We start from the raw sequence: 12,823 nt of genomic DNA on the forward strand, positions 1-12,823 counted from the left end.
TTCCTGCTTCATAGCAAAGTACGGGGCCCTAACCTACCAGTGATTATTCTACAACCCTGGTTCTGTACTGATAATAGATTTCTGTGTGAACTTCATCTCAGCTACCTTGTGTTATCTATTCCTCAGCCAGTGCTCAAACACTATTTGTTCTTCAAAGTAGATCATTCAAAGAAACAGTCATTGCTCATTTTGATGAGGGCAATTATGAGTCAACCACACAGCAGAATCATACAGAGGCCAGGTCAGAGAGGAGCAACAGGTTTCCTTGTCTGAAAGGCATTGCTGCATCAGTTGGGTTTTTCTGAAAATTCAAAGGTTTATTGCCATTCCTAGTGCAACCCCACAGACTTATTGAACTTAGTTCATCAACATGGCATTATTGGGATTTAAATGTACAAAGTCTAGGTTCCAAGTATAGGGTCATAATTACCCTTTCATCCACTTACCTATCCAAATGTTCCCGATTCCTCAGCTTCCCCCATTGCTCTTGAGCTCTTCAAGAGGGCTTGCTTTTATTTCTAGGGCTTCCAAAAGCCACACCAGCACACCAAAGTAGTGTGCGGAATAAAATACCAGTTTCCTGTGGTCCTCTCAATAGGGGCCCTGACCTTGAAAGCTGTGTTGTTCTCCACACAAAGCCCTCCCAACCGATTAAAATATCATGGGGTCAGCAAGACAGAAGAAATCATTTTTCCTGCAAAAAAATCTATTTCCAGCATTTAGTGAACCAATTCTCATTTCCCTCGGAAGCAGAAATCCAGCTCAGGGTGTGCATGTTATAGATGAGACCAGAAAGTTCAGCAGTGCTGGCGTGCAATTTTACTGATTGAAAATCTTGCAGAGCACAATGATCTCCAAATCCAAATTCCCAGCATGTGTTTCTTGTAAATTAGCACATCCTTGTGTACAAGACCTTCCTTGTACATAAAACAACTTTCGCTACATGTGAGCCACTGGTTTCTTTTATTATATTCCAGCCTTGGTATGTCTCATTATTCAATGTACAATTGAACAACCTGTTCATAGCATGGATACTGAAGCTCCTACCTTTCCAGTTAGAACCAGCTCCTCTGTGAACTCTCCTTCATATGCAGAGTCATCCTCTGACAGAATTGTTCCGGGACCCTGGCAATTGTATAGAAAGCAAATAAAATTTTGGTCAGCTATGAAATGGAGATCCTTCAAAAGGAAAGAAAAGAACTCCAGAGCAGGCCGAACAGCTGAAGCCATAAATTGAAACTGGCAAAGCTGTGGGTTACGTCCAAAGCTACACTGAATTCCTTCAGCACCTTAGCCCCGTGACAACAAAACAATTTGAAGAAATTGAAGTTGGGTGAATTAGTACTCGAGTGAAAGAGGTCTGCATTAAGCCTCAACATTATTCTCAGACAAAGTATAACCTGCTCAGATTCCAGAAGGTTCTTTTCTTCTTTTTGGAAAATCTTGTTATACAAAGCTTTGGTTAGGCCACATCTGGAACATTGTGTACAATTCTGGTCACCGCACTACCGGAATGACGTTGATGCATTGGAAAGAGTACGGAAGAGATTTTTACCAGGATGTTGCCTGGTTTGGAGGATAGGGCCTATGAAGAAAGATTGAACAAACTTGGATTGTTTTCATTGGAGCGTCGGAGGATGAGGAGTGACCTGAAATAGTTTTACAAGATTATGACAAGCTTGGAGAGAGTGGATAGTCAGAGTCTTTTTCGCAGGGTCGAAGGGTCAATTATTCGAGGGCATAGATTGAGAATGAGAGGGAAAAAGTTTAAAAGAGATGTAAAGGGCAAGTTTCTCAGAGGGTGGTGAATATGCTGCTGGAGGGGTGGTGGAAGAAGAAGATTCTGTAACAATGTTCAAGAGACATCTGGATAGATACATGAATAGGGAATAGAGGGATACGGACCATATAGAGGCAAAAAAAAAGTAGATTAGAGGAGCATCTGTGTCAGCACAGGGCCTGTTCCTGTGCTGTTCTTTGTCCACTGTCTCAAATACTCAGGCAAATTGGATACGAGTAAAACACTGTCTACACTGCACCAAAACTGCCAGATTAACAATAGCATGGATTAATTGAAGGAGTTATTCCGTCTGAGCTTGACATTTCTGGGACATTACCAAGAGCCGCTGCAAACAAATGGCCACTTGCCATCTATAAAATGCTGGGTATTCTCTACGCATGGGAGGGGCATCAGGCAGAGGGGTTTGAATTTATTTACAAATGTTACTGTGGCCTCCCCCATCAGTACATGTTCCAAATAAATGCTGGACAACGTGCGTGTTAGTACCTTTGTCTGCCACTCAATGAGCATCTCAGCCTTGGTGTCTGATTTTCTGTGGCTCAATCTGTTTCAGTCACTCACCCTCATCTTATTTTTCCCTGATGTCTTAACACGTGCTTCCGTTCTGCTTCCAATGTTCAAAGCTTCCAATGCACTGCATCTTGAAGATTTGCTTTGCAATCTAGCAGGCAATGCTATTGAAAATATAGCTTCAGGTAGGCCCACAACATCAAGATAGAAGCCATAGAGTCATAAAGGTTTACAACATGGAAACAGGCCCTTCGGCCCAACTTCTCCATGCTGCCTTTTTTTAAACCCCTAAGCAAGCCAAACTCAAATCATTCCACTAGCCCCTCTGAGATGATGTTGAGAGTCAAACTCTTTTGTTACAGAAACCACCAAGAAGCAGGACAAGTAATCTATGGAGATTTACAATTTATTGGATTAGAAGCAAAATTCTAATCCGATTAGAGACTAATATCTTGCTCTGGATAAACAGCCATTGAAGAAAAAAGTTTGTTTTACTAGATATAGAAGACCAACTGCCTACAAAGCAAATCTCTCACTGCATTAGTGGGACATTTGCTGCGTATGTTTGAACCGCCTGAATGCAATGAATTACTGCTTAAAAAGACGTGACAGTTCTGAGCAAATGTGAATGCCATTTTCTGTGAGATGTTGATTAACTAATCTGGTAGAAAACGAGACCTTAAACATTTCTGGCCCCCTCTTTGACACAGCAAGTACAGGATAACAGGGCATCCAGTTACTGATCATCTTAAAGCAGACCCCATCTCAAAATCCCCAGACTCAGCTCTGTTGCATATTGCTGGGATAGGACAAAGATTCGAGTCTGGCTAGAAACTGATCATTCGGACTGCTGCCCAGGTGGAGGGAAAGCTTTATGGAGAGAGTGCGGGGTAGGCTTGCAGGCGCTTTAGAGGGGAAAACCCAGAAGCCATGCCATCTGCAAAAGGAACGGAACAACATAACGTGGAGGCGTTTTTGTGATCTGAAAAAGAAGGGTTTCCATTCCTGGAGCGGTCGGAGGAAAGAAATTCATCTGCGCATATGTCAGTGAGCATCAGTGTCATGTCAAATGTAACAAGGTCTGTCGGAAGTAGTGTAATCACCTTGCAAAGGCAATAAAAAGGTCAAGAAAGAAAGAACTTGCATTTATGTAACAATCTCAATCTCAGAATGAGAGTACTTCACAGCCAATAGCATACTTTGGAAATTCAGCCTGTGTCTTTGTTGTAAGATATACAACTAGATAATCTATTTCTGTCATGTATTTTGAGGAATAAACATTGACCAAACACCAGGGATAACTACCCTGTTCTTCCTCAAAACATCAGTCCAAGAGCAGACTGGGCTTCTGTTTAACAAGGTGAGGAGAGGAAAGGCTGTGTTCTGCACTACGCGGGGTCCACAAACAAACTGCTTTCCACTCACCATGATCTTGTTGTATTGAAAGTTGCCCTCATAGCAGAGCCCAGATTGTGTGATAACAATGCCATTCCCATGCTTGCAGTCTTCCAGCCATGTGCCAATGTACCTCTCTCCCCTATATATAAAACCAGAGAGTTTTTAAATTGAATATTCAGCTAAAGTCAGAAAAAGCCCCACCAAACAGAGAAAAGCAAAGCAAATGTGATAGTTGAATACATACTGTCAGTTTTTCTTTCCTCCTGCTCTGGTTTTCTTCACTCATCTCTTGAGCTAACTCATGCTCAGATTAGATGAAATGCTTTAGATTTGATATTCCAAACACTCACAGGTTGGGTATAACATAGGCCAGAATAAACTTCCCTCTACATGAAGCAAGCACTTCCCTTTTCACCTCCTGTTCAGTATAGGTCAGATGCAAATTTTGCTTTGCAAAAGGAATTGTATAGCATGGCTGATTGGGGTTAAAATGATTAGTGAAAGAATCAGAAGTGACAGGAAGAAAAACTTTTTCATATAGTGAGCGGTTAGGATCTGGAACACACAGCCCGGTGGAAATAGATTCAATGGTGGCTTTTAAAAGGGAAAGGGCTATTGACAAAGTATCAGGTAGAGCGACTGGCCAAGGTGCTCTTGCAGAGACTTGTTGGGGCAAATAGTCTCCTTCTGTGATATAAATTCTCTCAATGAATCTACGACAGACCATGGCATAAGGTGAAGAAAACACCTATGGTGAAAACTTCATAAATCATATGTTTACAGTCACCCAATTCTCTCAAACATACTACCCTTACCTTACTTCATTATACATCCCAAAGTATTATTTTCTAAAAGAAGTCATTCTAATTTATCATCTCCTTAAGAAGTCTGATCACCATGTGGACAGCAGTGGCTCAAGAAGTAGCTCACTACCGCCTTCACAAAAATAATTTAGGGTGGCACAGTGGTTAGCACTGCTGCCTCACTGCGCCAGAGACCTGGGTTCGATTCCCAGCTTGGGTCTGCGTGAAGTTTGCAGGCTCTCCCTGTGGCTGTGTAGGCTTCCTCCGGGTGCTCCAGTTTCCTCCCATACTCCAAAGATATGCAGGTTAGGTTGTTTGGCTGTGCTAAATTGCCTCTCAACGTCAGGGTAATAAGTACAGTTATGGGGATAGGGCCTGGGTGGGATTGCAGTCGGTGCAGACTTGATGGGCCAAATGACCTCCTTCTGCACTGTAAGATTCTATGATTATATTAGGGATAGGCAACAAATTCTGGGTTTTCCAGCGATGCTCATATCTCATGAAAGAATTTTTTTTTAAAAAATCAATGATTTGACCACCAGACACGGAAATAATGTTTCCGCAGATAGGTTTTTGCATTTCCAATCACCCCTGCAAAATACAAGCATTCTTCCCATGCTTATTGAAGTGTTAATCTTGACCTGGGGGCTTCAATGCAGAACAGAGTTGCTACCCACAACCATCCAAGTCAATCAAAATGAGCTTCTGACTGAGTCAAGTTAACTTAATCTGTATTCTGCAGGAAAACTAAATAAGAACATATTATAGGGGAAGTGCCTACAGTTGTTGTATGTATGGACTTCCAGAAGCATGGAAGAAGATGCCACATAAGGAATGGAGTTGATTGCCACCCCCACCCTTCCAATGGCAAGCTTGGAGGTAGGGGGACATTTAGTTGGGCAGAAGGATGACACGTGTGCTCTCTATCCCGCCTCTGCCCAATAAGTCCAAGGCACAAAGACTCATGGACTGCCTTCCTGCACAGATACTAATTAAGGTTCACAAATGGCCAATGCCCACTGAAGGACCTCACCATGCTGTGGGTATTAAATCTGTGGCGGCCTGGCCTGTCCTGTCCTAAGCAGGGAACCCAGAAAGCAAACTCTGTTGGTTTTACTAGTAGACTTTCAGGGGTGGTGCCACTTTCAAAGGCAGTGGCCGGAATTTTCCAGCCATTCACACCAGTGGGATTTTTCCATCCCACGATAGTGAGGGGAGATTTGGCTTTCTGCCAAATTCTGTCTTCATTGCAGCGGGAGCATGGCATGAACTGGCAGTAAGATTGCACCCAGTGTCTGATCGAGGGACCGACACAGGGAAGAAGGGAGGTGGCAGGAGCAGGAGGCACATAGTCACTTTGTGCTCTTTTTCCCCTAATCGCCTTCTTCCCGCCTAACCACAAGGACAAGGATTTCTGTCTGCAGGGTTGTAAATCACACGGAAGGCTCGACCTTGGTGGTTAAGTGCCTGACAGATACCTAATTCCCACAGACCTTATTCACCAGAGGCAACAGGGGGCTTCTGCCAGTTCTCCAACCAGCAGGTGAGACCCTTGTCACAACAGTAGATTCAACCTGAGAGATTATTAGCACTTGGAATAAAAAGGTAACTGTGCGACATGAGCTGGTAACTGTCACTAAAAGCTGAAGGACATGTATAAAATATTATACAATGTAATACAAAATGATTAATTGAATTCATCTTCATCTCAAATGGTGGGAGGAGTGGATAGCTTTAATTGTAGAGTTTAGGTGGGACCTATCTGGAGTATTGTGTACAGTGTCAGGCACCGCATCGCAGTAAAATATATAATGGCCTTGGAGGGGATACAGCATACAACCACCAGAACAATTACAGAATTTAACCTTTCAAACCCTCAGGACAAGTTTCAGAAGTTGGAAAGGTTTTTTTAAATGATCAAGTAACTCAATGGAATGGACACGAAACCTGTGGGAACCACAATGTTAAAACTAGTGCTATAGGGACCACAGTGTTAAACCTAGTGCTAAGCAATGGCATAAAGGCAAAAAAAAAAATCAAGATTAACCACCTAAATTTGGGAGCTTCACAGTAAAGTTTATCTTTGTTTTACATGAAGGAAATAGAAACAGAAAATAGTAGGCCATTTGGCCCATTAAGCCTGCTCCACCATTCTTTTTGATCATGACTGATCATCAAATTCAATATCCTGATCCTGCCTTCTCCCCTATATTTCTTAATCCTTTTATCTCCAAGAGCTGTATTTACTTTCTTTTGGAAATCACTGAGGTTGATGCAGAGGTTGATGATATATCAAAGCTGTTTTGTAACAAGGAATAATTTAGCTGATCAATTCTTCTGCCTATTGCTTCAGTTTTGTCATAGCTGCTTAGATTGCCTCATACCTGTCAAGGTCATCAAAGACTCCATACCCAGCCTTCTTATCATTCTCCCAATGTCCAACATACTTAAAGGGAAGTTTTTCCAATTGTGAGCAGTGTAGAATTCCAAATCCATGCCGTTGGTTGTCTTGAAAATAGCCTTTGTAAGTCATTCCATTTCCATACCTGGGAACAAATTCATTTGATATATGTTTACAGACTGCATTGTGTGGTATTACACCCAACAGGCCTTGAAGCATCTAAGTTTTCAATATGTAGTGTGTGCTGACTTAACACAGCCAAGGTGATGCCAGGAGAGGGGGCTTGGAATCCTAGCCACTGTTCCTAATCTATATCTCATGATTCCTTTTAGAAATCGAGAGAGAGAGATCAGGAAAAGCCAGGAGTAGCTCCACTGCAATTGGTAGAATGACATGATAATTGACAGCCAGTCAACAGCCACTTGTAGGAGGCACCAGAGAAGCACCAGCATTTGCACATTGGTAACTGAGCAAGGCTGTGTCTTCCAGATAGGAACAGAGAGAATGGGGAGAAAACTCCTTCAGTAGCCCTGTATCATTAAACAGCCCGATTGTAATACTACCTATTACTAATACTAACAGGATATTAATATTTTGCCAAAACTCTTCCTCCAAGTTCCTATTTGAACGTTTATTCTTTGCTCCAGGCTCAATCCAAAACTCTGCCTTCCCTATCGAGTGAGATGGGTGATCTTTCAATCTGCAAGCATGATCCCAAACTTCTGCGTGCTTGCTATTTCAATTCGCCACCTTGCTCTCATGCTCATATTGATGTCCTCAGCCGCTAAAATTTTGCAGTGAAGTCCAGCTCAAGTTTCAGGAGCAGAACCTCATCTTCCAAAATTCAACAACATCAGACCATGAACTCTGTCCTCCATTTTGTATTTGATTTCCCTCCAGTGCCAGTCTGTACCTTTATTTCATTTTTGACCTTTATTCTGTTATTAGCAGCTACTCTGGCCAATATGTTGTTCCTTTACAACTACAATTTTCATTCTCTTTGCCTTTTCTTCCAAGGCATCTTTATCATCTTTAATCTCCCCCTGTCCTTGAACCTACCCATGACCTTCCCTTTTTACTCCACCTGACCCTCCCCCTTTTTCAACAGCATGAAACCCATCACATTCCTACCCAACTTCAGGTCCAAAGAGGAGTCACGTTGGACTTGAAACATTAACTGCGTTTCTCTCTCCACAGATGTTGCCAGACTAGCTGAGGTTTTCCAACATCTTTTGTTTATATCACATTGTAAGAAAGACTATTTCACAAAGAAAGTGGAACAATACTTAGAGAAAGAATTAGTTCTGAAACAAATCACCAGACCCATGATGGTTATGTCACTGGGTTGGCAGAGAGGAGAAGTAGAGATATTCACCACCCCTTAAAGCCAATTTTGTTAGAGGACTAGAAGATAGAGAATTGAGAAATCCTTTCAAAGAGGGAGAGAAGGACAAACTGGGCAATATTAAACCAGTTGGTCTAATGTCAGTTGTAGGCAACATTTTAGCATCTAGAAATAGGGATAAAAATTAGTGCACACTTTGGAAGGATCCACAGGTTAATCAAGGACAGATAGCATGAGTCAAGTAGGAGCTCGAGTTATCAGACAGAATTTTCCAGCTGTTCACACCAACAGGACTTTCTGGTCCCTCTAATGGTGCACCCTTACAGTGGGCTTCAAGGCAGTGAGTGGGAAGCCCCACTGACAACAGCAGGATCAAAAGATCCCACCAACGGCAGCCGCCTGTGCTGCAACAAAATGCACAGCGGGTTTCATGGAAAATTCCGTCCATCAAAACACATTCATGTATTTTCAAAGCCTGAGAGATGACCACAAAGTGGAATCAATGATTTGATGTACTTACTCACAGATACCATAGCCTTGCATCTTCCCTGTTTTCCAGTGACACTTGTAACAATCAAAGCTCTCTGGCCCTGCAGGAGTGACATACACACCAAAGCTGGAACAAAAGCAGAAGTTAGTAATAATCTTATAGATCAATGGTATTCATAATTTCCCAGGGCCACTTGGGCTCCTCCTTCTCCCATCCACCCGTGACCATCCGTAGACTTCTAATCAAAGCTGTATGCTGACCACGCCAGCATTCAAGGCTGTTCTCTCTGATCTAAACAAATGCTATAGAGAGGCAGGGATATCCCAGTTTTGTGCTCAGCTGATTAAAAAAGGTACCTGCAGGGCAAAGGTTTCACAACATTCTCGATAGTAGGATGGATGTGGAATGCTTTTCCATTTGTCCTGGAGACTCCAACTTTGTCCCACTCCTCCAAACAGTTATAAGAAGTCTCAGTACCAGGTTGAAGTCCAACAGGTTTATTTGGAATCACAAGCTTTCAGAGCACTGTTCCTTCATCAGCAATGCTCTGAAAGTTTGTAATTCCAAATAAGCCTGTTGGATTGTAACCTGGTGTCGCGACTTCTTAGTGTGCCCACCCCAGTCCAATGCCAGCATCTTCACCTCATGTCCAAGCAATAAAACAGCACTGAATTCTGTCTTACACTTTAAGTAACAGCTTGTTTTGAAAATACTTTAACACAGCAAAAATGTCCCAAATCTCTTCACATGAGCGTAATCTGACAAAACTGGCAGGGACATAGGAGCAGATTTTAGGATGGGTGACCAAAAAAAAAATCAGAGGGGGAGATTTTAAAAGGGGGTTTTAAAAAGGAGGATGCTCAGAGTGGGAGACATCTCGGGGATGGTGGCTACCCCATACTGATCAAACTTTGATCTCAGGTGCAATGGTCAGTTAGGTGCTGATCTTGCCTCTGAAGTGAGTGGTGTTTTCTTGGAATGGAACTGATCAAACTCCCTTCAACGATGATCTTTGTAAAATATCAGACAGACTGGATCACCGTTTCTTCTGGCTGAGCTGGATTTTGGGCCAAATCAAGAATCAAATGGCTGTCATTTCACTTTGCCATTCAAGCCCTTCACCCTTAATCAAAGAAATGACAAATGTTCCGAGGTGGAAAAGTTACAATGCGCCAGCTTCGCAAATGTTTCAGGTTGGTGACCTTTCAGCAACTGCTTCTCTGCACAGATACTGCCAGATCTGCTGACCATTGAGTCTTTGCTGCTTTCACTTTACAGAAAAAATTGTATTCATATGACATCTTAAAATGGGGAAACATCTCAAATACTTCACAGTAAATCAGACTGAAGTTAACAATCAGCCACATGAGGGTATGTTAGGACAGATGTCCAAAAGCTTGGTCGGAGATAGGCTTTAAATGAGTGTTTTAAATGGTGATAGAGAGGGGAGACACAGAGCAATTTGGGGAGGGCCTTCCAGAAATAGGCAGCTGAAGACATGACCAATAATGGAGCAATGAAAACAGGGAAGCAAAAGGTCAGAATTGGAGATAATTGTAGGGCTTGAGGTGTTACATCGCTAGGAAAATCTATTTTATTTAAATTTAAAAGTAAGGATGAGGATTTTGAAATTGAGGTGTTGCTGGCTTGGGAGTTTATAGGCCACTGTAGGTCAGCAAGCGCGGGGGTGATTGGTCAATTGCACTAGGTGTCAGCTAGGATACAGACAGCAAGAGTTTTGGATGAAGTTTCTGGAGGGTGGAAGATGGCAGGCTAGCCCAGAGATCACTGGAACAGTCAAGTTTAGAGGTTTAGAAAAGGCTTGGATTAGGGTTGTAGTAAGAGGTGCTGTGAGGCAGGAGCAAAGCCAGCCAATGTTATGGAGGTGGAAGTAGATAGTCTTGACATTTCTTACCCATGTTCCAGACCAGCTTCATAATTTCCAATGTAATTTCGTCCATCTGGCCATTTCATGATTCCACTAAAGCAATGAAAATATCAATTACTGACTGCAGCCATCTGCATCCCTAGTCCCAAAAAAATTTATGCTGGATGGACCCAACAATAAACAGCATTGGCAGGGAGCACAGGTTAGAAAATGTGGATCCACAACCCACAAGTTTCTAAACATCAGGGCTCATAGGTTCAAGACGTATAGACTTGCATACCCTGGGAGTGAAAACCCTTCACTGGTTGTGTTCACTCAGAAATAAGGATTTAGCATTTTACCATTTCTCTTAGCAGAGGGCATCAGTGCTGATAGGACATGGTGCAAGTTAGGATACGGGCAGCAAAAGTTTTGGATGAATTGAAACGTCTGGAGGGTAGAAGATGGCAGGCCAGCCCATCATGTCTGTGTCAGCTCTTAGAAAAGTGTCAACAATTATTACCACTATCCTTAACAGTCCTGAAAATTTTTACCTTTACAACTCATTACCTTTTAAAAAGATGACTGAACCTGGATTCGCCATCCTTCCAGACAGTGCCTGCCGCAGATTTGCTCACCTTCCTCAAGTAAGGCAGCCAAACTGGACAATGGTCTAACTGCGGCCAAACCAGTATTTTCTTTTAAGGTAATGTTACCTCTTGTTTTTACATGCCATAGACATATTGCAAAAAATTGGTTTTATAAACAAGTTTGTGAACAAAACTACAAGATTATTTGACAATAGTATTCAATTTGTCATTAAAGAACATAAGAACAGCCGAAATAGGAGCAGGAATAGGCCATCTAGCCCTTCGAGCCTGCCCCGCCATTCAATAAGATCATGGCTGATCTGTCATGTCTCAGTTCCACATTCCCGCCCTCTCCCCATAACCCTTAATCCTCTTGCCTATCAAAAACCTATCAACCCGCGTCTTAAATATATTTAGCGAGGTAGCCTCCACCACTTCAACGGGCAGAGAATTCCAGAGATTCACCACCCTTTGAGTGAAGAAGTTCCTCCTCAACTCCGTTCTAAACCACCCCCCCTTTATCTTGAGGCTGTGCCCTCTAGTCCTACTGTCCTTTCTGAGCAGGAAGAGCCTCTCCACCTCTATCCTATCCATCCCATTCATCATCTTATACATCTCAATGAGATCTCCCCTCATTCTTCTAAACTCTAACAAGTACAAGCCTAGTTTATTCAGCCTCTCCTGATAGCTCAACCCCCTCAACTCCGGTATCAGCCTAGTAAACCTCCTCTGCACTCCCTCCAAGGCCAAAATATCCTTGCGTAAGTGTGGCGACCAAAACTGCACATAGTACTCCAGCTGCGGCCTCACCAGTGCCCTATACAGCTGCAGCAAGACCTCCCTACTTTTATATTCAATCCCCCTTGCTATGAAGGCCAGCATCCCATTCGCCTTCCTGACCACCTGCTGCACCTGCAAGCTGGGTTTTTGCAACTCATGCACAAGGACCCCGAGGTCCCTCTGCACCGTAGCATGCTGCAGTTTTTCGCCATATAAGTAATAGTCCTTCCTACCATTATTCCTACCAAAGTGGACAAATTCACACTTGCCAACATTAAATTCCATTTGCCAGTTCCTGGTCCATTCACCCAGCCTATCTCGATCCTTCTGCAGACTCTCCACACTCTCCGCACAATTTGCCGTTCCACCAATCTTGGTGTCATCAGCAAATTTCGACACCGTACACTCGGTTCCCTCCTCCAGATCATCTATATAAATGGTATGTTCTATATAAATGGTATATTAGCAATATTCCTGCAGACTGGCCATATTGGCAAAATATGGTCAAAGATGTCTGAAAGACAGCTCCAAAAGTTGGCGTTTGACTTAGAAACTCTACAGTACAGAAAAAGGCCATTCAGCCCATCGAGTCTGCACCAACCACAATCCCACCCAGGCCCTACCCCCATATCCCTACATGTTTACCCACTAATCCTTCTAACCTATGCATCTCAGGACACTAAGGGCAACTTTTAGCATGGCCAATCAATCTAACCCACATATCTTTCAGACTGTGGGAGGAAACTGGAGCACCCGGACGAAACCTATGCAGACACAAGGAGAATGTGCAAACTCCACACAGACAGTGACCTAAGCCGGGAATCGAACCCAGGTCCCT

At 42.9% G+C, this 12,823-nt stretch overlaps 1 protein-coding gene across 3 annotated transcripts in view; it reads right to left on the bottom strand.

Annotated features, from left to right (window-relative positions):
- Positions 1 to 12,823, bottom strand: part of LOC145346793 (ALS2 C-terminal-like protein) — an 86,506-nt gene that overhangs the window by 21,159 nt on the left and 52,524 nt on the right. For all 3 annotated transcript variants that reach the window (XM_080194527.1, XM_080194525.1, XM_080194526.1), the window contains exons 12-16: positions 10,664 to 10,729; positions 8,779 to 8,874; positions 6,897 to 7,058; positions 3,737 to 3,848; positions 1,048 to 1,125 (exon numbers count right to left, since the gene is read on the bottom strand). In XM_080194527.1, the coding sequence (XP_080050653.1) occupies positions 1,048 to 1,125; positions 3,737 to 3,848; positions 6,897 to 7,058; positions 8,779 to 8,874; positions 10,664 to 10,729 (514 nt within the window). The remainder of the gene's footprint in view (positions 1 to 1,047; positions 1,126 to 3,736; positions 3,849 to 6,896; positions 7,059 to 8,778; positions 8,875 to 10,663; positions 10,730 to 12,823) is intronic.

The sequence above is a fragment of the Carcharhinus amblyrhynchos genome, chromosome 8 (assembly GCF_965287045.1).
Source record: "Carcharhinus amblyrhynchos chromosome 8, sCarAmb.v2.hapA, whole genome shotgun sequence".
Taxonomy (NCBI): Eukaryota; Metazoa; Chordata; class Chondrichthyes; order Carcharhiniformes; family Carcharhinidae; genus Carcharhinus; species Carcharhinus amblyrhynchos.